This window comes from Opisthocomus hoazin, chromosome 16 (assembly GCF_030867145.1).
Source record: "Opisthocomus hoazin isolate bOpiHoa1 chromosome 16, bOpiHoa1.hap1, whole genome shotgun sequence".
NCBI classification, from domain to species: domain Eukaryota; kingdom Metazoa; phylum Chordata; class Aves; order Opisthocomiformes; family Opisthocomidae; genus Opisthocomus; species Opisthocomus hoazin.
The window spans coordinates 16,285,770-16,312,424 of NC_134429.1; the positions used below are offsets into that span (position 1 = coordinate 16,285,770).

Consider the following 26,655-nt stretch of genomic DNA (forward strand, 5'->3'; position numbering starts at 1 on the left):
CACCGCGCCCGCCATGCCGGCCCTAGGCGGAGGGAACACCCCCCCCCCCCTCACCCCGCCTCCCGCTTCCGCTTCCGCCGCCACTTCCGCTTCCGGGAGACGCGGCCGCGATGTCGGCGCTGGCGGCCAACCCCAACAACCCCGTGGTGTTTTTCGATGTCAGCATCGGCGGGCAGGTGGGCGGCGGGCCCGGCATCGCCTCTGGTCCCGGCGGGGTTCGGGGGCTGCGGGGAGCCCCGGTGGGGAACGGCGGGGGGAGGGAGCACCGGGGTGGCTGGTGGGGGAGCACCGGAGGGGGGGTGCGGGGGTAACCGGGAGGGGGGCAGGGGCGTGGAGGGGTGGGGAAGGGGGGTTTGCAGGGGGTGCACGGCGGGGGGGCTGTGCAGGGGGTAATTGGGGGGGTAGGAGTGTGGGGGGGAGGGGTGTGCACTGGGGGGGCTGCCGGAGGAGCACTGGAGGTGGAGTTTGCACGGTGGGGGGGGTGCAGGGGGTAACTGGGGGGGGTAGGAGCATGGGGGGGCGTGGGGGGTGCACTGGGGGGGCTGCAGGGTTACGGGGCTGCAGGGGAAAGGCCTTGCAGCGGCGCAAGGGGAGCGGGGTGGCCTCAGGTGGGGGCTTGCAGGGATGGGGGGTGCAGCGGGAGGTTGGATTTGTGGGATTTTCCCGGGTGGGGAGGCTGGGGGGGTGTGTGTAGAGCCCGGAAGGTTGATCCGACCACCGTCTCCCCAGGAGGTCGGCCGCATGAAGATCGAGCTGTTCGCCGACGTCGTGCCCAAAACAGCGGAGAACTTCAGGTAAGGAGCAGGTGGCGTTCCTGCAGCTCAGCCCGGACCACGAAGGCTGTACGGTGCGGGAGTGTCTGTGGTGGCAGAGTGACCGTCCGCCCCCCGAACCGCCGCGCTGGCTTTGCTCCTCTCTCCGTTCCCAGAGAGGTGTGAGCGTGCAGCGTCCCGATGCCCCGGGGCAGCCCGTCTGGCTGGAAGGTGAAGGGCTCCAGTCCCTCTCTGCTTCCTCCGCGGAGCTTCTGATACGCTTGGCAGTACCTTAATGTGGCGTTAGAGTGCTCTGCCACGGGCCGAAGGATGTACCGCTTGGACATCCAGCTTCCACGGGGGGAATGAGTGTGCCCTGTTCTCTGTGAAACACGGTGCCCGCGCCATGTCCAGTGTCTTACAACCCTGGTGTGAAATACCTGACATCCTCAACTGCAGAAAGGACAGAAGTCCGGTGTTGAAATGGAAGCTGGGGGGAGCTACTGCCGGTTCCCGTTTCGCTGGGGATATCCCCGATGCAGTAAGGGAGGTCCTGCGCAGCAGTCAGCGCGTGTTCGCTGGACGCAGCCCTCAGGGTCCTCGGAGTTCAAACATGGCTCACGCTCTGCTCTGTTTTGTTTTCCAGGCAGTTTTGTACGGGTGAATTCAGGTGAGTGGGTTATAGTGTCCTTTCAAGTAGCCTACTCAGAGAAGCAGGGCTGGGGGAGCGGCAGGAAGGTTCACTTGGGGGTTTTTCTTACCATACCAGTGCAAAATGTTAGAGATCTGTTCTGACAAAATTCTTGTGGGCTTGGTCAGTCGCGGGGGTGGCAGAGTTTCCCTTTTGGGCATGACTTTGTTCATGCTCAGGTTGCTCTAAAAAGCCCTGCCTCCAGATCCTGCTCGTGCTGCAAATTGCAGTAGGGTCCCTTTAAGGTGGTGGGATGGGTGTCGTTGAAGATGCAGAGCCCACTTGAGGTTTGCCGTAGCCTCGGTAGCACCAGCTGCGGGCCGGGCCCTGGCGGTTGGTTGTATATCAGGGCACCTACGAAGGTACCTGGCAATCCTTTGGGCCTCTGAACTCCTGGGAGGGTTTTGTGTTGGGGTTGCAGTGATTTTCCTTTTTATTTCCTTGCAGGAAAGATGGTGTCCCTATAGGTTATAAAGGCAGCACTTTCCACAGGTAATTCCTCCGCGTTTGTTTAGGCCATCAAGTAGCGGTCTGAGCCAGGCGGGGTTTTGAGACCTGCCTCGGAGGCGTTATTGGTCTGGGGGGGCGTTTGTAAGGCACAGCTAATCCCATCCTTCCGTAGCTGTGGGGGATCTGCAGGTGCTGTCGGATGCGTGCGCTGGGGTTGCTGGGAGGGATCCCCCTATTCTCAGTGTGCCAAAACAGCATCTGTCACCTAATCGCTGTCCCTGGTCGAACAGCAGTGGGTCCCAAGTTACCTGGTGGCAACCAGTCGTTAATATTTGTTGTAGATTTGAGACTGTAGCATTCATAGACCCCGAGAACTTTTGTTGTGCTGTGAGGCAGAACTCCTTTTTATCACATATTAAGCTTCTTGAGGCATTTTTCTACTGAGAACTAAGTACTGTTTTACTTCTCTAGGGTCATAAAGGATTTCATGATCCAAGGAGGTGACTTTGTAAACGTATGTACTTCTGTATTCCCTTTGTGCTATTCCTACGTGGTATAATACGGAACGCTTTCCAAGGGTCCATCCTGATTTATGGGATCTGTTGGCTCTCTTCTGAGGTACCCAGTAGTAACTGGAGGTTTCCTTGTGGCGTTGCTGCCATCTTACTGCTACAGACTGTAATGTACTTGAAAACAGATCTGGAGTCTTGGGTGAACATACCTTCCCTTTGCCAAAAGATTTCCACTCTGAAAAAAGCATGGCAGTACAGCTAGAGGCTTTTTAAACGTGCAGAGGTGTTTTTTACCCTGTTGTCCTTCCCCCTTCTCCTGTCCCCCCAGCAAGAAACCCTGTGAATTTCCATTAGCTTTGTGGAGAGAGACCCCAAGTACAGAGCCACAAGTCTAGCGCAAGAGAGAGTTTAAATCAAAACGAACGTTTTGTTAGTGAATTGTCTCACAATAGAAAAGACTTTGTGCCCTCAGTGTTGCTCGTGCTCTGACTTGGGGATAAGCAGAGCATTTGCAGGAGGCTGGAGGACTGCTGGGTCTCTTCACTGACCTGGGATCTGGTAAAATGACTTGATTTCTGGAAGCATTTCAAAATCGGAGGGAGGTGATCAAGCTTTTTTAATACAAAATTTGTAAAACTTGGTTGTATGAAAGTCACTGAGAGACCGGACCACACAGCGTGTGGCTCAGCCCCAGCAGACTTTTAGGTAGTCGCTATTTGTGATGCTGCTGAAATGTCCCGGTGGGCTTTATTACTCCCACTGAAGCTCAACAAGCATTACAGATGGCACCAGTATTTATAAATCAGAAATTACACTTATTACAAATCCCCTTGGGGAGGAAGAACGGTCGCACTGGCCACTAAGATAGGGTCTGTGTTCTTGTCTCAGAGCCATAGTTGAGGTAAACCACAGAGAATAGGAGGAAAGAAAGCAAGGGCTAGGCAAGCAGAGCAAAAGATGTGGAGCTGCACATGCTGCGTTACTGGCATCTTATTTTCCTGCGAAGTTTGGCCTAGTAAAGAACATTTATGTTAAGTGGAAAAGCAATGGAGGAAGACGGGTTGCAGCAGGGCAGAAGAAATGGGGTTGAAGCGACACGGAAAAGGAAAATCAGCACAGAAATCAACACAGAAAGGGAAATTACTGTCAGAATGGTAGATTTAACTGACCGTGCCAGAGATGCCTGTTGGCATTGCTTCTGCAGCTTTCCCTGAAGGGTTCCTTGCTGCAGCACCTTTAAGGCCGTTGTAGTGAAGGGTCGCTGCTCAGTCCTGTTGGCACCACACAGGAGTGTCTCTGCAGTGCTGGACCGAAGGGCAGGGTGGCCTTTCAGCAGTCCCACCAGTTACGAGTCTTGCCTGAACCGTGCGTCAGGCTTCTGCAGAGTTACAAACTCGCGAGCAGCCGGAGCTTGCAGCCCGCAGCTGTTAGGGGCCGTGCTGCGTGGATTTAGAAGTGTCTGGAGATCCCGAGTGCTAGGGCTTGTAGTTAAGTACGAGATGTCTCCATGCAGTAGAAAGTGCAGCAAAAATTAGAAACTCCATATTTTAGAAACTGTCCTTGTTGAACAGAGAGATCGCTTCCCTGTTTTTAGTAAAGTCACGGAAAATAAGGTGAAATAAGTAAGCATACCATCAGCTGACTTTTTCCACGCAACCACTTCTGCTTTGTTTGTCACACCAGCCCATACATCTGTGTCCCCTCCCTTTTCCCTACCAAGTCTAGGTGGGTCCGTACCAAGCAATCTGTAGCCTCCACCTCACTCAAGGATGGAGTCCGAGCCTCCCACCGTCTCTGTGGGTTTCTGCCAACATATGGATGGCAAACAGCGTACTGTGTAGTTGGAAACCGGTCGCTGCTCCCCTTCAGAAATGAAACACTGAACATGTTTGCTGCTAGTGTATATAAATGGCAGTACGCCACCCGTTCTGGGCTGAGTTTAACCCTGTCCTTTTGCTTGGGGATGCTAAATTTAATTTTTAAATGGAATTGTTCTGTAGCAATGGCTACAGAAGAAATGCTGGGGCTGACCAGGCACCGCTCTCGTGCAGGGAGACGGCACTGGAGTAGCCAGCATATATAGGGGTCCTTTTGCGGATGAAAACTTCAAGCTGAAACACTCTGCTCCTGGGCTGCTCTCGATGGTGAGTATAAAATAATGACATTGTAAGACTAAAAAGCCTTTGGTACTGTCTCCGTGCCCTTTTCCGAAGGATATAAATTGTTTGCCAGACAACAGAAATCTCTGCCGTTGGATACACGCTCTGGAAGACCTGCTTTGTAACTGCTGGTCAGGAGGCTGCTGGTGTGTTAATGTGTTGAGTAACACAGAAGTCCTGATCCTGCAGCATCCTTGCTTGTTCACCTGTTGGAGTGCTGGGCCAGGCTTGGTTTGATCAGCTTCCGGAAAAGCTTGATTCTTACAGTTTTCATATGCTGGCAAGTGGTGGTGTTTTTTCTTCCCTGATGCTGCTGTCAAACACTGACCTCAGCAAGGATGAAACAAAAGAGATTTGGGAGTTTCAAAGCCATAGCAGCGTTACCATGGTATCTTTTCGAACATACGCTTCCTATTCAGCATTGTAGGAAAAACTACAACCATCACATGTTGTCTGGTGGGAGCAACGCACTGACTTTTGCAATAGGAAGCAAGCAGAGCCAGTGCTTTGGCGTTCCTATCCACAACTGCTTCTTCCCCAGCTCTTTCAGCTGCCCTGCCCTTAAACCTGTTGCTTTGGGCATTTACCGTTTGGATTAGTTACTCATCCGGTTCAAAACATGGTCCAAGAAGAGGCATCACAACACAGCTAAGCAACCGGTGTACTGTAGTGAGGGAGAAGGGATCCACACTGGTATTGCCAGCTTTGTGTTAAAGCAGCGTGGCTCACGAGTTGTCGTGCTGGGCCAAACCGTGGCCCGTCCCAGCCAGGTCCTTCCGAAGCTGGCTAGCAGTAAGTAAAAGATCCAGCGTGACTGTGTCCTGGGCCATCCTGCAGCTGCAAAACTTGCCCGGTTCACCTGTCAGCACAGAAACATGCGTTAGTACCTCCTGGTTGTTGAAAGAGCTTTGAAAAATTGAAATGAAGTGTGGCAGAGATGTTTTCTTAGCAGAGCGCGAATGCTCTGGGTGTTGCGCTCGGGTGTGAATGAAATTTCACATCTGTGGGACATTGTTCCTGTGAGCCTTGTGCCAGTATGATTGTTACCTTTCTCATACTGGTCGTCAGAACAGACACCATTTTTTTTTTTTTATTTTTTTTTTAATTCTGAGGAAACCTCCCAAATAGCAGAAATCGGCTGCTTTTTTCCTCCCCTGGTTCCTGACTTTCAGTTTTCCCCAGGACAATACTGCAGCCAGTAAGTATTCATCACCAAGAAGTTCAGCCTGTTTTCAGGAGCAAGCTCTAGAGCCCAGATTTCAGCACAGTCTTGCACTGAACGTGCCTTTGTAGAAGTATAATAAAAACTTGACGGTCTGGCTCTTGCGCACACTGGCACGACCAGCCTTGGTGGCATGCCGATTCCTGGCGCAGGGTGCTCTCCAGCAGATGTATATCTTGGGTCCTTTGGTTTGTGTAGCAACCAGCTAAAAATAAGCTAGGCTAGGTGTAGAGCAACAGCTCTTTCCTATGCGAGATGCGTCTGCCTTCGGTTTTGGGAAGACCTAATTTTTCTGCTTTTCATATTTTGCCGTTCTCAACCCCCAGGCAAACAGTGGTCCAAGTACCAATGGCTGTCAGTTTTTCATTACGTGCTCCAAATGTGACTGGTTGGATGGAAAACATGTCGTGTTTGGTGAGTACCTGCAGCGAAGGCCTGGGTTCCGGCTCACAGACGCTCCCTGCAGCACAGCTGCTACAGTGAACAGCTACGGACTGCTTGTTCCTTCCCCCTCGCTTGGGCTAGTGGAGGTGTCTGTGCAGCCAGAATCTGAGGCGGATCGCTGTTGAAATGAAACATTTTTTTCCCAGGTTAGCTTTAATCCAGACCAGTTCCTTTATTGGTGTATCGTGTTAGTACATAAATCCTGGTGCCAGTGCGGAAGAGACAGACAGATGAGTGAAGGATACCTTTCTTCTCCACTGTCAGAGAGCAGGACTGAGCTTTCAGCAGAGTTTTGAGATAGCAGATGTGGTTTCATAGAATTACTAACTTTTCATGTGCTGTCGGATTTCAAGGCTAGCCTTTCAGCTGATGTCCTGCTTAGTATTTCCTCCAGTTCTGAAGTAACACTGAAACCGTTCCTTGCCGTTTTAGCATTATTACAAAGGTTGTGTTGCTAGAGAGGTAGTTCCTGCTGTATTTTAGCACAGTGGTTGGAGGTAGATCTCAAAGCCTAGATTTCTACACGTGCCACCCCTGCGATGGGAAAACTCACTTAATCTGTTCCGAATGCGGCAAATGTTTGAAGAGGATTCTGTCCTCTGTCAGCTTGGAGATCAGTAACAAACCCTGAAGTGCCCAAGAGCTATACCCTACGCAAGACTTTTGAGGAGGAACAGAAATTCCTGTACCTGTGATGAGCTGGGGGGAGCAACGGTGAAAGCTGGCCGTATTGAAGTGGATAAATTTTCTCGTTCTAGGTAAAATTGTCGATGGGCTGTTGGTCATGAGAAAAATTGAAGTAAGTTGAATTCGCCTATTTCTCTGTGCATGTCCACGTTGGAAAGTTGTGTGGAGGATTAACAAGGGTTGTTCTGTTGTCTCCCACTGTCTGTGTACAGGATACCAGGGAATACCAGTGTTGATAACTGGTATTGTCAGTTGTCATCGTTATAAAATAGCAGGAAATTTGTTGAGGCAAAGGCTTTCATGTGGATTGACTTTAGAAATGCCACGCTCTCGTGGTTGCTGGTTAGTGTTTGAGCGGGGACTGTGTTCTTGTGGCTTTATTTGCAATGCTTTGCATTTGTTCAGGAAGCTGAGCTGAAAAGCTGTTCCATCAGCAACTCAGACAAGAGCGTAAAGCAGATCCCTTCTGTGCCATCGCCTGGGATTATTCAGTGGATGCTAAATCATCAGTTCTGCTGATCTGTGATCAGCATGTTTAGCAAGAAAAACTAACCGAATCTTCTGATGGGCTTCCAGGAGATGAAGATAAATATGCTCAGGGGTGATGGCTGCTAGCAGTGTTGTGACTGGGTAACGAGCAGATTTCACAAACAGCAGTGAGTTCTTCAAGACAGCTGACACTGACTTGACAGCACACGCACGGGATAATGTGCACAAGGGCCTCTAAATCTGAAAAGTGGGGCAAACACAGAGCTGACACCTGTTAGGTGTTGAGAAAAGGTGGCGTGCGAGGAGCTGTACAGCACGATATAACGCACGTGTCGCTCGCCCTCTTCACCAGAAGCACTGATGGAAGGGTTGTGGCGTGCCTGCTTTGTGCATCGCTGCAGCGAGGGGCAGATTAGAGGAGTTAAATGAGACACTTGTGAAAGAGCAGCCGAGTCCAGCAGAACGAGAGGCTCAGAGTGAGGGTTGCTTTGTGACTCATATTTGAATTCCCCGTCTATACAAACACACAAGTTTGCTCGTTGCAGCTGTAATTGGTAACTTCAAAGATTTAAGCCACAGCAGCCTCAAGTGACATGATGCCTGTTGTATCTCATGAGGAGCTCCCCAGTTCCTTCCCTGCCATCCAAAGGATCCTAGACCTCTGCGGACAGAGGATTCACCGGCTTATGGCTGGGTCCGTTGCCAAAATACGTGACAGTGCTTCTGTGTTACTCAGAGCTGTGTCTAGATTTCCCTGTTCCCGATGTTGCACAGGCATCTCTTAGCCAGTCTTCAAGTACATGTCGCGCTCTGGATTTGCTGTGCTTTTTTTAAGGTGCAATTTTATATATTTGTTTGTCCCCAGAATGTGCCTACGGGTCCAAATAACAAACCCAAGCTGCCGGTTGTGATCTCCCAGTGTGGGGAAATGTAAAGCAGTAAAAGAGGAACGTGGTAAGTCTCCATCTTCACAGGCACCCAGCGCAACTGAACTCTGGGCTGCTCTGCTCCTTGCTTTTCTTTTGCCTTCCTTTCGCACTCAAATTTGAGTCTGCAGAGAGCTGACTCAGCTCAGTGAAACACCAGAAAATGCCTCCCTGACAGCGCTGGGTTTTTTGCCAGCTCAACTCCCTGAACTGGCTTCCCTGCGAGCCACGCAGTCATCAAAGGCAGCGCTACAGGGACGCGATTTTGCAGCTGCTGTCAAGGAGAAGATGGGGTTGCGGGAGCTGTGCCTTGGATGGGGTTAGGCTGCCTTGAAGCCTCGGCTTTGGAAACCGGTGGATGAAAGGGCGTTGCAGCAGGAATCCGGCTGGTGTTACCCAGGCAGCCTCGGGGGGTGGGAGGCTTCACTTTCACCTGTGGGTTGGTGAACAATCCTGTTGCTGCAGAAAGCAGAGCATCCACGTGTGGGGCAGGCAGGGATCGAGGAAAGAAGAGGAGGAAGAGAGGACTTGAGCCTTCTTGCTCAGCACAGCCACAGGACTGCCACCACCGAAGGGCCAAGGAGTTACCATGTGACATAGTCTTACCTTAACCCGAAAAAATACCTCTGTCCTCCTCTGAAGGGAGATGTTTCCAGTATTTACTGTTATTCCGGGTTAATTTTGGCTACACCACTAGGCTCAGGACAGAGCTTAGGCTTAGGACAGAGCTTAGGCTAACGTACAATATTCTGTTTCCTTTTGTCCGCCCGCTTCACAGTAAAAACCACAAGCATTTAAACAAATCTGTCCAGATTTCAATGTGTCAGGCTGCAGCTTGTCAAAAATCTGGTGTATTAGCCTTTTGGTTGTTGATTTTTCAAATTTCAGCAGGCAGGCAGGCACTGACAAAAGCAAATCCCTGCAATTTCTGGCCTTCCATCAGACGATTTCCATAGACATCTGGAATTACCCATGGAGACGCGCCACTGCTTCCATAACAAAGTCTTTCAGCTCTGCAGTGCCTGACTCTTGGAGCTCCTCCTGTTTGATGAAGTGACGACAGGGAATGTAATCATTCTTTCGTTTCCCTGGTACCTCTAGTGGCATTTATAGCCTTTTGAAGATAGGGACAGCTTTGTTAACAGCCTTTCTTGCAGCTGGGTGGACTAGTGCTGATGGGTCAGGTCCCGTTTAGGGTTCTCAGGCCTCAACTTGTTGATCTTTCTGTTTGGAGTACCTGATCTCTGGCCAGCATCCAGCCTGAGAAGCCTTTCATTTCTGGATACGAGGCTGGTGCCACCTTGCTTCTTCCCAGCCAGGTGTTAGGAACTGCCTTTCTGTACCCTGCTGCCTGGGGGCTGCCTGCAGACCAGAACAGCACGCGTCTCACCCAGCTGCAGACAGCTAAATCAGTTACTTGTCAAGATCCTTTGAAATCAGCCAGAAGAAACAGGCAGCATTGGTTTTAAGCTTAGAGGTAGAGGCAGATGGTGTGGAGACCCAGGAGGACTCCCGAGTTGTCTGGGTCGGGTCTGACGGGAGCTGGTGCACGCAGCAAGCAGTGCTCACCTGAACATGGCTGTAGCGGCACCCAGTGTCACTGCACAGCCTTGCTGTTGTAGGATGAGGTGGGAATGGCTGTCCAGCATTGCGAGCTTGTTTCTTCTCCTTCGTTTCAGTGCTCCTTCACCGGTGGTTAGGCCTGTGCTGGCTCTACACAGTTCCAGCCCCAGCCAGCTCCCCCACCACCCCAGTCCTCTCCACAGGATCTGCGGTCTTGACGTTCTCCTGAAATTATTTAATAATTGACATCTTTTTTTTTTCTTACATTTTGAAATGTAAATAAAGAATTTTTTTAAGTATGTGTGTAGTGCACATCAGTTGACATGCTTAGGAACAGATCCTTTAGGAGAGAAGGGCCAGAGCATCTTCAGCACGTGCCTTATGGTTCAGTAGGGAACGTTTATGGTGCATGATGTTGAGGGGCATTGCTGCTGGGCGTCTGCAAAATGGGAGAGAAGGGGTGAAAGCGTAGCAGTGCTGTGCTCCACCACTTGCTCAGCAGGTAGATAAGGCTGCCTGGCAGAGAGCTTCTTGGGAATCTCCAGAACCTTTCTGCGCGCAGCCTTGTTGAGGCACAAGAAATTGGTATGGCACGAAGACTCCCATCGCCGTTAGTTTGCTGAGCTCTGACGTGAGTTACGCTGTAAATGAGTGTTTGTCAACCACCCCCAGCACGTCGCGGCGCTAGGCCACGGGGCTGTTACGTGCCAGGAATTTACCTGGGTGCTACAAGGGTGTTAGAGCAGGGCTGAAGCAGAGAATGGTTATGCTGCAGGAGTAGAAATTGGGGTTCCTTACCCTGCATGGTTACAAAGAGCACAGGTGAGGCTGCAGGTTGGTGGAAAAAACTTGGCTTTCTTCTCCCAGGCTGCAAGCTCATCTGCTGCTGGGGGGCCTAGAAAGCACCCCTCGGGGGGGCTGGGCTGCACAACGAGTTTTCTCATCCTGCAGATTAAACGTAAAGGAGTTGGGACAAAGTCTGTTCTGTCATGTGCAGGCGCGTCATCCCATCCGGACACATCCCGTCACTCCTCGGGCAGCAGGAGCGTGTGGTGCGGGGCTGCCTTGGGGCGGTGCAGCCCTGCGCTTAGCCTGTGCGTTACCCAGCGCTGACGTACTGGGGGACAGATCCTGCAGGCATGCTTTGGGCTGCGCTTTTATCTCGCAGCTGTTTGAAGTCCTTGAAGCAGGCTGTGGCTGTCAGGATTTCCAGGTCTCCATTCCTGGGATTGCACAGCTGCTGATGACACTCGTGGTCACTTCTCTCCAGCCCGAGGCATTTCGCCTTCTTGTACCTGCAGAACATCAGGCGGTGAAAGAAACACAAAGCATTTTCCTCTCCAGACCCAAAAAGACTTTGCAGAGGGCTCTCTCCTGTGAGACGAGGGTTGAAGATTCCCAGTAAGGAGGAGAGAACTGGACCCGGATGACAGCTGTGAAGTAGAGGTGACCAAAAGGAGAGGAACTCAGCTGCTGGTCCTGCTCAGGACGCACGTCTGGATGGTGTTCTGGCAGGAGATCAGCTCCCGGCGGCTCGAGGCAGCTCTGCCCGCCAGCTGCAGTGCTGAGGTTTGCAGTTCTGGCTGCGGGTACCCAAATTCACGGTACTTTTTCACCAGGGAAACCTGCTTATTTCTGGGTCCAGGCTCAGCAGCATTTTCTCAGCCTGATGCATTTATGTCACTGCGATCAGCTACTCTCACTGCCTGCAGCGCAGGGGTCACAGAGCTTCCCCAAATTAATTAACAGCCGCAAATCCATTATAACCTCTTTGAAAGTTCTTCCAGTGGCTAATTATATCCCATTACGTGTCTCTTCGACGCTGAATGTGCGGAGTTTCAGCTTTCCAGCTGTTCCTTCTCTGCTGGCTGGAAGTTTTCTCAAAGCCCACATTTTTGGGTTTAATTCCCCCTCGGTGAAGTCCCCCTTCAGTTATGTTGTGTGTAGCAAGTGCTGGAACCTCCTGGTGTAGAGGAGATGATGGATCTTCTCTCTTGACCTCCAGTGTCTTCCTCCAGCTGTGGATGCTGCGGTTGAAGACAGTGTTTCTGATTGCCTCTTTATTCATCTGGGGATCAGATTAGCCTCTGGGCCCCACAGTGTTACCCCAAAATACGCTGTTCGCTGTTAGGTGGCCCACATTTTCTTCTGTAGGTGCATGGCCCTGGCTTCCTCACAGGCTTCATCACCAACGTTCGAATTTTTCTCCCCCAATTTTCTCCCTCTAGGGTCTCTTGCATGGTGGATTCCCTATTTGCCATTATATTTTAAGACTTATTTTTCACTTGACTTACTGAGCATCATTTTTGATTTATCATTTGGACTTACTGAGCACCATTTTTGATGATCATTTTATCAGTTTTGATATCATTCTGGTTTCAAGGTCACGATCCCTTGTGGGATTGTGTTCGTTTGAAAGCTCTTTCCTTCGTCGGCGGAGTTGGAGATCTCATGGAAGAGGCACCAAGATAGCTTGACAAGACCTATGTCCGTAAACCACACTGGTGGGTTACCCTTGGCCCGGTCTGAGCCCCTCACCTGGCCACGGCCATGTGGGGAACGGCTTTTGTTTTTCGCACTGGGGTGGGGGAATCGACAGAAATTTGTGGGTGATGCTGTAGGACTGATCCCGAGGGTTGGCCACAAAGACGGTGGAGTGCTGGGGCAGCTCCTGGAGACCTTCCTGGTGGCTGCCGGTGACTTTTTCCTCCTCCCATGTGGGAGGAATCGCATTTTTCGAGTGCGGGAGGGAAATAACTTAGTGGACGAGAGCGCTGGGTTCCCCCTGGAGCTTTGCGCTGGGGAACCCTCCGGGGTCCTCGGAGCCGGGTGGAGACGCGGGGGATGGAAGCTGAGGAGCGGAGAGGGGGTCCCGGGGAAGGGCCCCACTGAGAGACAGGGGCTGCCCCCCCAAGGGAGCCCTCCGGGAGGGAAGGGCGGGATGCTGGGGAAAAGGCTCGTTAGAGACGAGAGACCCCCGCCCCGGGGCTACAGCCCGGCTCTTCAACGGCTTAATTAGAGGCGTTTACCTCCGGCAATTAGCCGGGCAAGGGCCCGCGGAGCAGCCCGCGCTCTGCATCTGCGGGAGGGGGGTGCAGGGCCCGATCCCCCCCCGCCCGCCCTCTCACCGGGAGGCCCGTGCACAGGGCTCAGTGCGTCCCTGAGCCCGCGGCCCGGCACCACCGGGGGCAGGCGGGGGGCGAGGCCCCGCGCGGGAGGGGACGGAGCGGGCCCGGCCGCCGCTGCCACATGGTCGTCCGCACTTCCCCGGTCGGGCCCGTTGGGGGTGGGAGCGGCGGAGGCGGCCAATCGAGGCGCGGGGGCGGGGACTCCGGGTAGGCCGGTGAGAAAAGAGAGCCTGGCAGCCGCGGCCGGAACAGCCAATGAGCGCGCGTTCCTGAGGAAAGGCAGGTGCTGTAGCCAATAGGTGCTCGGCGAGGGGCGGTGGCCGGAAGGGGGAGAGCCAACGGACTTGCTCGTCGCTTAACGGGCGGGCCGAGCGGCGAATAGCGCGGCGCGCGGGCGGGGCGCGCGGGGTGGCTAGCCGGTGCGGGCCGCCATTGTGGCCAGTTCGATCGGTATCGGGAGCGGAGAGCGGAGCTCAGCGAGCCCGGAGCAGGGAGCAGCCCCCCCACGGCCGGCCTCAGTCACCATCACACCGCGGGAGGCGGCGCAAACAGCCAGTCACCACCACCGTCCGCACCGAACAGCCGCCGCCATGAGCAGCGAGGCCGAGACCCAGCCGCCCGCCGCCCCCGTCCCCGCGGCGGCCCCCGCCGCTCCCGCCGACTCCAAGCCTAACGGTGGGACCGGGAACGGGGGCAGCGGCCTGGCCTCGGCGGCGCCTCCCGCCGGCGGGGACAAGAAGGTCATCGGTGAGGGGCGGGGGGGGGGGTGGCGGTTGGGAGGCCTCGGCGGCGGCGCGAGACACCCCCCCCCTTCCCCCGCCATCGCTGAGGGGCGGCGCGAGCTTCCCCCTCGCTGAGGGGCGGCGCGCGCCTCCTCCGCCTCCTCCTCGCGGCGCGCGCGCCCGCGGCGGCCGTTGGGCGCCTTCCTCCTCCTCCTCCTCCTCCTCCTCCTCCTCCTCCGCGCGCGCCGCCGGGCCCCGCGTGTCGGCGGGTGGGGGCGGGGCGCCTCAAAATGTCCGCCACGCGGGGGCCCTTTGTGTGCGCCGCCCCGCCACGTGCCGCCCTGACGCCGCCGCCGGGCCTTTCCCCCCCCCCCCTTTTTTCCTCCCCGCAGCAACGAAGGTTTTGGGAACAGTGAAATGGTTCAACGTGAGGAACGGGTACGGCTTCATCAACAGGTGAGGGCCCGGCGGGCGGGGCCGGGGGCGCGCGCGCTGCGGGGCTGCCGGGAGCGGGGCGGGCCCCCGGGGCGGGCCCCCCCTCCCCAGGGGGTATCGCCGCTATCGCCGTTATCGCCGAGCTCGGCGGGGAGAACCGGGCGCCGCCATCCCCGGGTCCACCCCCACCCCGGGGCCCCAGCAAGAGCCGTGCTCACCCCGGGAGTCTGTTTCCGTGGCGGTGTCGCTCGCGTTAAAGTTATTTTTTTTTATGGCACTTAAGGTTTTCGGGGGTTGTTTTTGCTTGCTCTTGAGGGTATCGAGCTCTGCTGGCTGAGACTTGGAAGTGCCTCTCCAGGGGAGCAAGTGCACATGCTGGTGCTTTTATTGGGCATTTTTTTTAGGTTTGCTTTAAATAGTGCTGTTTTTTAACTGTCTGTTACCTTATGACCCAGTCTTAGGTGTCTGCCAAGCTCCTTAACTGGTTTTGTGTCTGCAACTTTAAAAACAATACGCGCGTTTAAGCTCCTGTATGAAGTTCAGGCACGTCAGTGCGAGCAAAAATCGCTTGGAGCGCGTGGTAGTTAAAAGCGCGCTCTCCTGAGGAAGCCCTGAATGCACGGGAGAAAGAACAAAATTCAGATTTCCTCTATCAGTTTGGAAGGGCCCTCTGTGGATCATCTGGGCCAACCCCCTGCCAGAGCGGGGTCACCCAGAGCAGGTGGAAAGGGCTCTAAGGGAAGAAGTGCCTAGAAGCTTCTTTTTATGACAGCGGTTGGTTTTAAAGAAGAATTTGAACACTTAAGGGTGTGTAAATGCTTAAAATAGGCATGTCAGTGAGGCTGCCCAGGAGTAGAGGAGTCCTGGAGTTGCTCTTGAAAGCAGTTCTGGGAAAATGGGAAATTCTTGCACCCGTTGGTTCGGGAGGGCCTCCCCATGAGGTGTTTGGCAGAGGCCGTGTTCCAAAGAACTGTTCCTCTTCAACACCTGGTACCTCAAAACCACAGTTTTGGAATTCTGCAGGAGACTTGGAAGTGCCTCTTCAGGGAAGCAACTGTACATACTGGTGCTTTTATTTGGCATTGTGTTTAGGTGTGCTTTAAGTGTTGCTGTTTTTTAACTGTCTGTTACCTTATGACCCAGTCTTGGTGTCTGCCAAGCTCCTTAACTGATTTTGTGTCTGCAACTTTAAAAACTTAACTCTGAGGCTGCCCGGTGTGCAGTCTGCACGTCGCGTTTTTAATGTTAAATGTCATATAGTCATCAGTGCTGTAAGCTTTATCGTCTTTGGCTTTTGTAAACGCGTATAAAGTCATAGGCCACAAACTGCACCTCTAGGGAAGGGTTTTTTCCTGTTTCCCTCAGTAGTGGAAATGCTCAGTGATGTGAGTCAAGCAAGGAAGCAGCAGCAGCTAGTTAAGACATCCGAATGGCTTCCCCAGTCATTAATTTGGCAGCTGTTTAATCCCTGAGGTTGCCATTTTTAATGAGAAACCCAGCGTGATCTCATGTTATCAAGAGATTAGAGCCGCAGCCTGAGAACCGAACTGGAGGACATTTCCTCAACTCTGGAATCTCTCTGGCTTGCTGCGAGGGAAACTTTGCGGGCGCTCCTGCCCTTGCCTGTCTTTGCTTCAGCCGCGCCTGCTTGCAGCTGAAGTTAGCTTTGGAACTAAAATACAGCTTTGTTGTAGGTGCACGTTAACTTCAAGTATTTGCTGTGTTCTTTTAATGTTAGAAGTGCATTTCTGTTCTGAAATACCAGTTTGAATTCGGAGCATCTGTCAATTGTTTCTCACAGCAGTGAAAATAATAAATGGATGGGCAGGCCCCTGACTTGCTCTTCTTACCATAATTGGAGCTGCGCATTGATATCTGGCTTTGTATTTAGTGCTGTGTTGGTCTGAACAGTGGCGTTTTCCTGATCTGTCTGCTTGTCTGATGCCTTTATTTTTTTATCTAAGGGGTTAAAGGTGTTGGGGGGAGAGTCATTCAGTGCAAACATAAGCCAGAGGGCTTGTTGGGCCTACAGAGTGGGGGTTTCTCTCATACCAGTTCAGTTCTGCTTTGAGCAAGTGCTTGCTGTTGCTGTTGCAGCATCCAAGCAGCAGCATGCTTGCTGCCTCTGTGGATGTGCTTGCTGGAAAACACCATCAGGAATCACGTGGCAGGCACTGGGCTGCAAAATTGACCAGTACATTTTTTAACTAACCGTGTGTACACCTTGAGTTGTATCTGTGTAACTGAGTCATATATTGATCTAAAGCTCCAATGGAAACTGCGTTTTCAAAACAAGCATCTGGTGTGGTTGCCCAAAATCAAGCTGGAGCCAGAGCGTAGAGCATCCCTACCTGCAGCGCACAGACGATGAGCACGTCCTGCTGCCATTTTTCAGTTGAGAGTGAAGGAATGTGCTAAGCTGCTTTTATTTTTTTTTTTTTTTTTTTCTGAAAACGTGTTATTGGGCTGTTCTGAAGGTTTTCAGCTTTTGGAGCATCTCGTAAGAGACCTTGCATCATGCACAAGAAAGTATTTGGGCTCAGGCTTGGCGAGGGCTCCTGGGTGCTGCATCGTGGGGCCTTGGAGATGAGCTGCCTCATGATGACCAGGGTGGATCTGCTTTCTTGCCTTTTGACTACCTTTTTCCAGTAACCTTTGAGGCTTGTGGGCATCAATTCCATGAGGAGACAAGTGACTTATTTTTACTGGTGCTGTCTGATAGAATAGCCATAGGCTGGACTGAGTTTTTGGAAGAGTCTTAGTTGTCATCCTTGTGTTTTAAAGCCATTCGTGACGAACACCTGGCTTTATCTTAAAAAAAAAAAAAAAAAATTATTCTGTCACCCATACCTGTAATCTCTCCAGTTCTGAGCACATTTTCACACAAGCGTGCTTTGCGATGTCTTTAACCAGTCATTCTAGGAAATAAAAGCCACTTTGCTAATGATTCAGACCGTTCCACAGACTAATGAAACTAAGACCGCAGCGAGGTTTGGTTGGTGCGATGCGAGCTTGGATGTATGGCTGTGAGTTTGTTCTGAGCGGTGCAGACAGCACACGCAGATCCCGAGCCAGCACGGAGGCTGTTTCAGCTGTGCCTCTTAGGTACGGAACAGAAACTTTTCTGACTTGAGTTGGCACCATTTGGTGGCTGTCCAGCTTCAGCATGGCAGTTGGGGAAACTGTATCGTGGTCATGCGGAAGGATGCTGTTGGATTCTTGTAGGTACAGACTTGAGCTGTTCTCTGTTTCTTATCAGGGGAGAAACCCAAGTTCTTCCCTCTCTGCTCACAAATGCAACTTCTCTAACCCTGCTGCCTTCAGCGGGGTGCTGATCAGCTAGCGGTGTTGCTCCTTAAACGAAGGAAACGTAGAGGGTGAGAGGATGTGACTGTGGAGAGGTTGTGCAGAGCTGGAGCCATGATATGATAGCTTGCTTCAGAGATAATGGCAATAGCCAATCTGCTGCACAGACCTTGGTCAGCAATGACTGGCTGGTGGCTGTCAGGTTGTTTGCTGTTCTTCAAGCATCTCCATCGGTGGGGTGTGAAGGACGGAGGCGTGTGCAGGAGGGAGGAAGAATGCTCTGAACCTCGCACAGGCTACCTGGCAGTCTCTTAGCTTCAGCAGTGAGCTGGTAGGGGACTAGTTGAGGCAGGTTGAGGAGTGAGGCTGGTGCTGAAAGCTAGTTGTCTTAACAGTCCCCTGTTTTTTCCCCACCTCCAAGAACTGAATTTGTAAACTGGGCTAATTTACTGTGTGTTTCATTCATGAATTTCAATTTCCTGTTATCTTGCAGGAATGACACCAAGGAAGATGTGTTCGTCCATCAGGTAGGACTGCCTTGAAACTGAACCGTGTTACCCCTCTGCAACTTGCTGTGCGTGACCTACGTACGCAGGAATGAGGCTGTGAAAGAGCCTCGTGCTTTCCCAGAACTGTGACTTGAACACAAACAACTGTTTTTCACTGTGGGGTTGCAAGTGGAGCCTGCTTGTAGCTGGGGTTTTGCACATTGACATAACATCCATCGTGAGGACATGAGATACGTGGGTTTGAGCAGGCTGCTACCTACAGCGATGAGGATTGCGCTGTCTGCAAGTACACTCAGACCTGAGGGTAACTGAAGGCCAGTAAAGTTGCCGTGTGGATCCACATAGTTGTTAGGAAGCATATGGAAATAAAGTTGAATGAAAAGTTGGCAGCAGGGAGGGAAATTACTTGGGCTATAATAGGGACGAAGTGCCAGTGAAGATGTGGTGGGGTTTTTTTTAGGCAAAACTTTTATGGATTTTATTGCTCCAGGCTTTTAATGAAAGTCTTCAGACTTTTCAGTGGATACTTTTTCAGTTTAAGAGACAAGTACAGTTAGATATCATGCATGGTGTGCATGTTAAACCTCTGGAAACTAGACTAGAGTGAGACTGTGCACTGCACCAGTGGCTGATTCCATGGATCAGGTTGGCCTTGGTGTAGTCTTTTGTCTGGCTTGTAAGGCTGTGTGATCACCTCTTGTGTATTTACCCTGTCTGCCCTCAGATCTCTTGTGAAGCAGCCCGCAAAGAGTTCTTAGTGGAGTGTGGCTTACTTCTGGCATTTAGGAGCCCATGGATTGGTCTCCTGTTTTGAGTTAGGGATGCACTGCTGATGGTGTTGGCAAAGGGAGGAAAAAGTCACCCCCAAAATGTGCTTCGGCTTGGGTTTGGTTGGGCGGCTCTCAGCGGCTTATTGGTGCTGTGTCTGAATTACCTGCTGTTAAGATGTAGAGGCATTTGTTTAGAAAAGGTTACTCTGTAATGGGCAGGGGCGAAAGGCCAAGCGACTCCGCTGTGTTCCTGTGTACTGAGGCAGGAATATATGCCCTGAAGGAAAGCTCTGCGACTTTCTTACTCGATTTGCAACTGGGGTAACCTGGAAGTGACCTTGACTTACAAGTCAGATTTCAGGACTTGCCATGTAACTGCTGTCTTTGTTTCTGAAAGCACAGTATGGCCGTGATTTGTTCTAAAGTAATAATTTTCACAACAAAACAGTTTCAGGGGTCTAATCTGAAAGAAATCAGCTTGTTTTAGGCACCATGGCTGTGTATGCTTTTTCCAGCCCCCATTGTCAAGCTTAGGTCTCATGAAGAGATGTCACACTTGTGTTACTGTTTTAATAAGGTTTGCTGTCTTTCCCCAAAATGACAGCTTTATACCCTGAGACTTCTGGGCATGTTTTTCTGTAGATTATGTTCCATTTAGGGGAAAAAGAAAATCTAGTCAAATTCTGTTGCTGGTATTTTTTTGTAAAGTTGTTACACTTGTATTACTGTTCAGTTAAAGTGTTGGATAAGCAGGATGTAGCTGAGAGCGGTGCATTTTGAGTATTAACTCATCTGTCAAAAATTTAATCTGCTGCTGAACAGCACAGAAAATTCAGTGTTTTCTAGTAATGTCGTTTAGCATGCAGACACCGATACAAAGGCTTGTCTGGTGCTGACACCTTGGTGCTAATACACGGCTAGAGTAGATTTGTGATTAATTGGCAAATACTGTGGCCGAAGCGATGGTGTTGGAAGCTGCGGAGAAGGAAATCTCTTCGTTTCTGGCCATGCAGGCTGCTGCGCACTGTGGCGGTGTGGGAAAGGGTAGAGGGCTGGAAATCTGAGTGCAGGGTTGGTGCGTGTACTGCAGGGGAATGTATACATACTATGGGATTGTGTAATGCTAAACTCGAGTTAGGAATCCTGTGGCCAGTGTGTATTGTGGGGGGTTTTTTGTTTTGAAACTGCTTTTTCAGCTAGCAGGCAGCACGCTGACAGATGTTTCCAGTCAGTGCAAAGCTGTTGCACATCTTGGATAGGCCAGAACTATAGCAATACAGGAAAATTCTATGGCTTCTTGGGTTTTCACAGTGTTCTGATTGCTTTTTTAGTATAGGTCTTCCTCCTAAGATACTGAAATTCTTCAATCTTTAAAAAAAAAAAAAGTCTTCAGATACGCTAAGCAGTATTCACATGCTGTGCCTGTAAATGTAATTTTGTGATGTTTTGTTGTTAGACTGCCATAAAGAAGAATAACCCCAGGAAGTACCTCCGCAGCGTAGGAGATGGAGAGACCGTGGAGTTTGATGTGGTTGAGGGAGAAAAGGTAAACATGTCTCTCGGGTGTCAGCGTGCACGGAAAACTTGGTCTGCAGGCTTTGGTGTGGTGCCTGTGGTTTGAGTCGGTGCCTGATGACACCCAAGGAGATGAATGGGTTTTCATTGCTTTACAATGTGGATGTAAATCGTTGCTGAGTACTAAATTATATTATGCTATAACTGATTTGGTGCTGACTGTTTAGCTAACGCTACCCCTGCTCTTCAGGGCGCGGAGGCAGCTAATGTTACCGGTCCTGGTGGAGTTCCAGTGCAAGGCAGCAAATACGCAGCAGACCGTAACCATTACAGACGATATCCACGTCGTAGGGGTCCTCCACGCAACTACCAGCAAAACTACCAGAACAGTGAGAGTGGGGAAAAGAACGAAGGAGCAGAGAACATACCAGAAGGTCAAGTCCAGCAACGCCGTCCCTATCGCAGGCGGCGGTACCCACCTTACTATATGCGTAGGCCCTACGGGCGTCGACCACAATATTCCAACCCTCCCGTGCAGGGAGAGATAGTGGAGGTAATGTTTGTTAAAGTGTGATGCGAAACTGGCTTGATTGTTTTGGAGCAGGGTGATGGGCCACAGTTTTTTGCCGCTTTTTGTAGATACTCCAGATGTTTTTTGGTAAGGTTTGGAAGTAAGATGAAACATGGGAACAGCTGTCGATAGGCTGAAGGTGTTAATGTTACAGCTCTTATAAAACAGGCTGCGTTTGAATCTGTGTTAACTTCCGATGTGATTAACTGGGTGGAACACACATGCTGGCAGTGCGTGCTCTTGTGCCTGGGACGGCTGCCCACCTCGTTGCACGCCTCAGCCTTAACCTGGCAGCCCCCTCCGAGCCCTCTCCCTCGGGGCTTGGCTAGCTGTGGCGCGAACAGGCTTTGCGCGTGGCTAAGGTGGTTTGTTGCCTAATGTCTTGCAGGGTGCTGACAACCAGGGTGCAGGAGAACAAGGCAGACCAGTCAGGCAGAACATGTATCGAGGTTATAGACCACGATTTCGCAGGTATGCTGCAGATCAACTCTTTTTTTTTTTTTTTTTAACTTTGCCTTTTAGCGACAGAGACAGAACATGGCGATGGTCAGATGCTGCATTGTTAAAGCCTAGCTTGACTTTCAGGGGTCCTCCTCGTCAAAGACAGCCGAGAGAGGATGGGAATGAAGAAGATAAAGAGAACCAAGGGGATGAGACCCAAAGTCAGCAGCCACCTCAACGTCGGTACCGTCGTAACTTCAACTACCGACGCAGACGCCCAGAGAACCCTAAACCACAAGATGGCAAAGAGACGAAGACAGCCGAACCACCAGCTGAGAACACGTCCGCTCCCGAGGCCGAGCAGGGCGGGGCTGAGTAAATACCGGCTTACCATCTCTACCATCATCCGGGTGCGTGTCCGGAGGCGCGTGAGGACGCGGTTTGATGGCTGGCTGCTTTCTTTTGACGCTTTCCTGTAATTTTTGCCTTTGAAGGTTTGACCTGTTCTTGCTCACGCGTGTTGTAACTGAACTGGCCGCACTCGTGAGCGTGCTCACTAATGCCCGCAAAGCGGAACTGTGAGACTTTGCTGTGCAAATGCTGATTAATTGGGAGGGCTCAGTTACCAGGCTTTGAATTTCATTGATGGAGTCACTGCCTAGAATACTGCTAATCTGGAAATCTTGGCTGTGCTTGGAAGCTCAGCATTACGGCAGTCTTTGTGTGCCCGGGAATGCTAATTCCAGCAGTGCTGGTCTAGTGACCTGAGAGTAGCTGGGAGAAAGAGGGGTTGGGATCTGCTCAGCTGTGTAAGTGTCTGGACTTTTATTGCTTGGTCCCAAAGGGGCAGAGACCTCTAAGCATTAATATCTGGAACGCTGACGCAGAATTTGCGGGAGCGTCTCCGTAGCAGCTGGTTATCTAACCCAAAAAGCGCTGGGAAAACTGGTGGAGGTGGTCCTTCTTATGGAGCAGCTGGGGGACTGAGGTGCTGGCGTGGCTTAGGGCGCTGGTACAACGCGGTTTTCATTGCGAGGTGGGCTGGCTGGGGCTTGGTGCTGCTTTCTCATGGACAGTTTTGCTAATTTGGCAAAATCTAGGACTTTTCCACTTGTTCTGCTTTTTGCTGGCACCTTCCTTGCCTGTCTGGCACTTTGTCTGCGTTCCCTCTCTCCCCAGCGTTCCTGTCCCGTTCCTGTTGTGCCTCACTCCAGGCTCCTTGCCTGGGGGACAGGCAGACAGGAGGACGCGTTTTGGCTCTGGTGGGAGCGGGGAGGGCAGGGGTTGGGCAGGGATGGCAGCTCGGCGGCCTCTCCCAGCACAGGGACTCGCTCTCCGAGGGCTGGGATGCTGCTGGGTTTGTTGTGCAGATGGATTTTACCTGGTCCCTCCTCCGGCCTTGCTGTGCTGCGCTCTGCTCGCCCTGGTTTCGTCCTGGCGTTCACCTTAACGGTTAACACAGGCTGGGTGAATTCTTAATACCGTGGGCTGCAGGGAAGCCCCAAGGCGGCGCTTGGTTGCGCTTTCTGTCCAGTGATGGTATTGGAGAACGTAAATCGTGGTTTCTGCGGTCTGGGCAGTGGCTGGCGGATGCCACGTTGTGTCTGCCAGGCACAGGTAGAAGTCTGCTCTTCAGCCGTCTTCGGAAGGTGTCCGGTTGTCCCCGGGGCTGCGGCTCCGTCTCCGCGCCTGGTCCCGCAGCCAGCGCTGCGTGTGTCCGCAGAGCCCGGCGCGAGCGGCTCTGCTGGGAGGCCGTCGCCAAACGGGCTGGAGCAGGAGACCGGTGAGGGGGAGGTCTTGATGGGAGTCCTTTGCTTGTACACTCCACGTCTTCTCTTTCTGGAGCCCTTTTTGGTGTGGAAGGTGGCAGTTTTGGTCACTGGCAGTGGTGATGGTGGGAGTCTGGCAGCTAAGTAGAGCTGTCGTTGGTGAGGTTTTGGGGCTTTGTGTGTCCAAAAGGCGGCTCAGAATCTGAATTGCAGGCAAGGCTTGGTGGACAAAGCGCCCGTGTAACCCTCTGGTACCTGTCTGATCAACTTTTTTTTTTTTTTCTTCTCTCTTTCAGTTTAGTCATCAAAGAAAAGACTTAAGAAAAGAAGAAGAAAAGAAAATGAAATTCCAGCAATAAGAAATGAACAAAAGAATTGGAACTGAAGACCTTAAGTGCTTGCTTTTTGCTGTTGACCAGATTACTAGAACTATCTGCATTATCTATGCAGCATGGGGTTTTTATTATTTTTACCTAAAGAAGTCTCCTTTTGGAAACGATAAACACGTTTTTTAAAAGCCTGTTTTTTCTCAATATACCTTTAAAGGTTTTTAAATTGTTTCATATCTGGTCAAGTTGAGATTTTTAAGAACCTCATTTTTAATTTGTATGAAATATACACCTGATTTTTTCAAGTCAAACTGCAAGCATCTGTTAATAAAGGTCTTAAAGAATTACCGTGTGTGCTTGGTTGTTTTAAACCCACGTTGGATGAAGGGGTCGAAGCTAAGTGTTTATGAAAGGTTGGGGGAAAAAATGACTGCTTCATTTCTGTGGTGTACAGGCTGTTGGGGTACAATGCAGAAAAAACTGAAGTGAAAAAATTAAAAACAAGTTGAGCCCTGCTGCAGTTGGATGTGGAGGCTCTGGGAGGGCGAGGAGGGGGGTGCTTGGCGCGAGTCTGGCACATTCCCAGGCGCTGCTGGCTAAGCCAGACAGAACACACGGGCAGGCTGTGCTGCCACTCAGTGAGACCTGAACAGGCTGGAGAGTTGGGCAGAGAGGAACCTGATGAGGTTCAACAAGGGCAAGGGCAGGGTCCTGCCCCTGGGGAGGAACAACCCCAGGCACCAGTACAGGCTGGGGCTGAGCTGCTGGAGAGCAGCTCTGTGGAGAGGGACTGGGAGTGCTGGGGGACGACAGGGTGACCATGAGCCAGCAGTGTGCCCTGGCTGCCAAGAAGGCCAATGGGATCCTGGGGTGCATCAAGAGGAGTGGGGCCAGCAGGTCGAGGGAGGTTCTCCCCCTCTACTCTGCCCTGGTGAGGCCTCATCTGCAGTGCTGTGTCCAGTGCTGGGCTCCCCAGTTCAAGAAAGATGAGGAGCTACTGGAGAGAGTCCAGCGGAGGGCTATGAGGATGAGGAGGGGACTGGAGCATCTCTCCTACGAGGAGAGGCTGAGGGAGCTGGGCTTGTTCAGCCTGGAGAAGAGAAGGCTGAGAGGGGACCTTAGAAATGCCTCGAAATATCTGCAGGGTGGGGGTCAGGAGGACGGGGCCAGACTCTTTCCAGTGGTGCCCAGCGACAGGACAAGGGGCAATGGGCACAAACTGAAGCAGAGGAAGCTCCAGCTGAACCCGAGGAAGAACTTCTTCCCTCTGAGGGTGACGGAGCCCTGGCCCAGGCTGCCCAGGGAGGCTGTGGAGTCTCCTTCTCTGGAGATATTCCAGCCCCGCCTGGCCGCGGTGCTGTGCAGCCTGGTCTGGGTGACCCTGCTTGGGCAGGGGGTTGGGCTGGGTGACCCACGGAGGGCCCTGCCAACCCCTGCCATGCTGGGATTCTGTGTCCCAGCTGGAGTACATCTGGGGGAAGACAGAGGGCATGTGAGGGTGCTTCAGAAAGGGACAACACCCATGAAAAACCCCTAGAACTCGTCCTTGGAGATGTGCAGAGCACAGCCTCTGGTGACTTCTCACAGCAGGGCTGTGATGGCTTTGCAGCTGAGTCACTGGGGGAAAACCAGGGGAAAACAGGGATTCCCAGCTGGGATTGGAACTGGGGGCCTGGTGTGACTGGTGCTGAGGGCAGCCCTGCCCAGGGGCCTTTCGGGGTGGTGACGGCTCCTCACGTCCCTGTGCTGGGGCTGACGAGTGGGGCTTGTGCCAGCCGAGCGTGGGGTGCTCAGCCTCCCTGTGTCCAGCACCAGTTAGAAATTACCAGTAAACAAGTTAGAAATTACCAGTAAATGCGGCTGCCACCGAGGAGCACCCTGTGGGTGGGGTACAGCTGTCTGATGGTGGCTTTTGAGAGCTTTCCTCTCCACGCATGAGCAAGCTCTGCACTCCTATCGTGCGAGTTCCTGCTCTCATTAATCATTTTCCTGCGTGCTGGCGTGGGGGCCGTTAAACGCGCGGGGTGGCCGGGCTGTCCCCTCCCCACAGCCCTGCAGACATGCGTCTGCGTGCCTGTCCTGCGAGTGCTGGCTGTCCATCCGTCCATCTGTCCGTCGGACTGCAGGCGCCCTGCTGTTGAGCGGAAAGCTGTCGGCCGTGCTCTTTATTTCCGGCACACAGCTTTAGTGATCGGATTTCTTAATTTTTTATATCAGGTCCCTGGGGAAAAAGCCTTTAAAATAAAAAAAAAGGGTGAGTGATTTAATCAATTAGCCTATGCTAATCGCATTGCGCCCGTGCTGCGGGGCGCAGCAGTCGGCCAGTGGTATTTCTGCGTAGCCCCTGAAGCGGGGAGCTGCAGTCCAGCAAGACGTTTGCTGTCCTTCAGCTTCGTGTGAGGTTGGGAAAGATGTCCCCGTCTTCCCCAGGGCCAGGCGGCTTGGCAGGGCCCTGGCAGCTCTTCTGGTCTGGGGCTGTGGGTGTTCTGCACCCTGCCCAGGCTACGAAAGCGCTGCTGCGAGTCTCCTCTGCATCCGTCCATCGCCGGGACTGGCTGCAGCCCCGCTGCAAGGTCTGCTCAGGCCAGGGGCTTGGTCTGCTGCCTCCTGGGGTCACAGAGCCCGTCTCGGGGAGGTTTCTGCCCGGCTTCCCTGTTCCCTGTGCCAGCCTTCGGGGGAGAAGGAAGGGAACAAGGACAAGGACTAAGCAGTCAGCAGCTGCTGGGGGGATGGTGGACTACTGGAGAGAGTCCAGCGGAGGGCTATGAGGATGAGGAGGGACTGGAGCATCTCTCCTGCGAGGAGAGGCTGAGGGAGCTGGGCTTGTTCAGCCTGGAGAAGAGAAGGCTGAGAGGGGACCTTAGAAATGCCTCTAAATATCTGCAGGGGGGGGGTCAGGAGGATGGGGGCAGACTCTGTTCAGTGGTGCCCAGCGACAGGACAAGGAGCAACAGGCACAAACTGAAGCAGAGGAAGCTCCAGCTGAAACCGAGGAAGAACTTCTTCCCTCTGAGGGTGACGGAGCCCTGGCCCAGGCTGCCCAGGGAGGCTGTGGAGTCTCCTTCTCTGGAGATATTCCAGCCCCGCCTGGCCGCGGTGCTGTGCAGCCTGGTCTGGGTGACCCTGCTTGGGCAGGGGGTTGGGCTGGGTGACCCACAGAGGGCCCTGCCAACCCCACCATGCTGGGATTCTGTGGTGGTGGTTTGGGGTTCTGGTTTGTTTTTGTAATGGCTTGTGAGTGAAGGAGGGTGATAATTCTCTTGGA

General features: G+C 52.5%; 2 protein-coding genes across 4 annotated transcripts; both read left to right on the forward strand.

The window, feature by feature from the left end:
* The first annotated feature begins 94 nt into the window (after window positions 1-94).
* On the forward strand, window positions 95-10,194 carry PPIH (peptidylprolyl isomerase H). The gene is made up of 10 exons (XM_075437334.1): window positions 95-176; window positions 730-794; window positions 1,399-1,422; window positions 1,891-1,935; window positions 2,365-2,407; window positions 4,457-4,549; window positions 6,113-6,200; window positions 6,989-7,029; window positions 8,272-8,360; window positions 10,012-10,194. The coding sequence occupies exons 1-9, from the start codon at window positions 111-113 to the stop codon at window positions 8,338-8,340; spliced, it is 534 nt and encodes a 177-aa protein (XP_075293449.1). The 5' UTR covers window positions 95-110; the 3' UTR covers window positions 8,341-8,360; window positions 10,012-10,194.
* A 3,254-nt stretch (window positions 10,195-13,448) lies between these two features.
* Window positions 13,449-23,737, forward strand: YBX1 (Y-box binding protein 1). 3 transcript variants are annotated; one of them, XM_075437275.1, is made up of 8 exons: window positions 13,449-13,770; window positions 14,138-14,201; window positions 17,980-18,013; window positions 20,222-20,311; window positions 20,531-20,833; window positions 21,240-21,322; window positions 21,425-21,702; window positions 23,363-23,737. In XM_075437275.1, exons 1-7 carry the CDS (start codon window positions 13,614-13,616, stop codon window positions 21,669-21,671), a joined length of 978 nt encoding a protein of 325 aa, XP_075293390.1. In that variant the 5' UTR covers window positions 13,449-13,613; the 3' UTR covers window positions 21,672-21,702; window positions 23,363-23,737. The 3 variants fall into 3 exon arrangements, with proteins under 3 accessions (XP_075293390.1, XP_075293389.1, XP_075293391.1); XM_075437274.1 differs by having other exon boundaries at window positions 13,450-13,770; window positions 23,358-23,737; XM_075437276.1 differs by having other exon boundaries at window positions 13,450-13,770; window positions 21,437-21,702; window positions 23,358-23,737.
* The last annotated feature ends 2,918 nt before the right edge of the window (window positions 23,738-26,655 follow it).

Excerpts from the sequence above, each read along its gene's own strand:
- PPIH (XM_075437334.1), top strand. The coding sequence starts at position 111 with ATGTCGGCGCTGGCGGCCAACCCCAACAACCCCGTGGTGTTTTTCGAT. Across the intron at positions 177-729 it reads ATGTCAGCATCGGCGGGCAG|GAGGTCGGCCGCATGAAGAT; the intron begins GTGGGCGGCGGG and ends CCGTCTCCCCAG. Across the intron at positions 2,408-4,456 it reads AAGGAGGTGACTTTGTAAAC|GGAGACGGCACTGGAGTAGC; the intron begins GTATGTACTTCT and ends GCTCTCGTGCAG.
- YBX1 (XM_075437275.1), top strand. The coding sequence starts at position 13,614 with ATGAGCAGCGAGGCCGAGACCCAGCCGCCCGCCGCCCCCGTCCCCGCG. Across the intron at positions 13,771-14,137 it reads CGGGGACAAGAAGGTCATCG|CAACGAAGGTTTTGGGAACA; the intron begins GTGAGGGGCGGG and ends TCCTCCCCGCAG. Across the intron at positions 18,014-20,221 it reads AAGATGTGTTCGTCCATCAG|ACTGCCATAAAGAAGAATAA; the intron begins GTAGGACTGCCT and ends TTTTGTTGTTAG.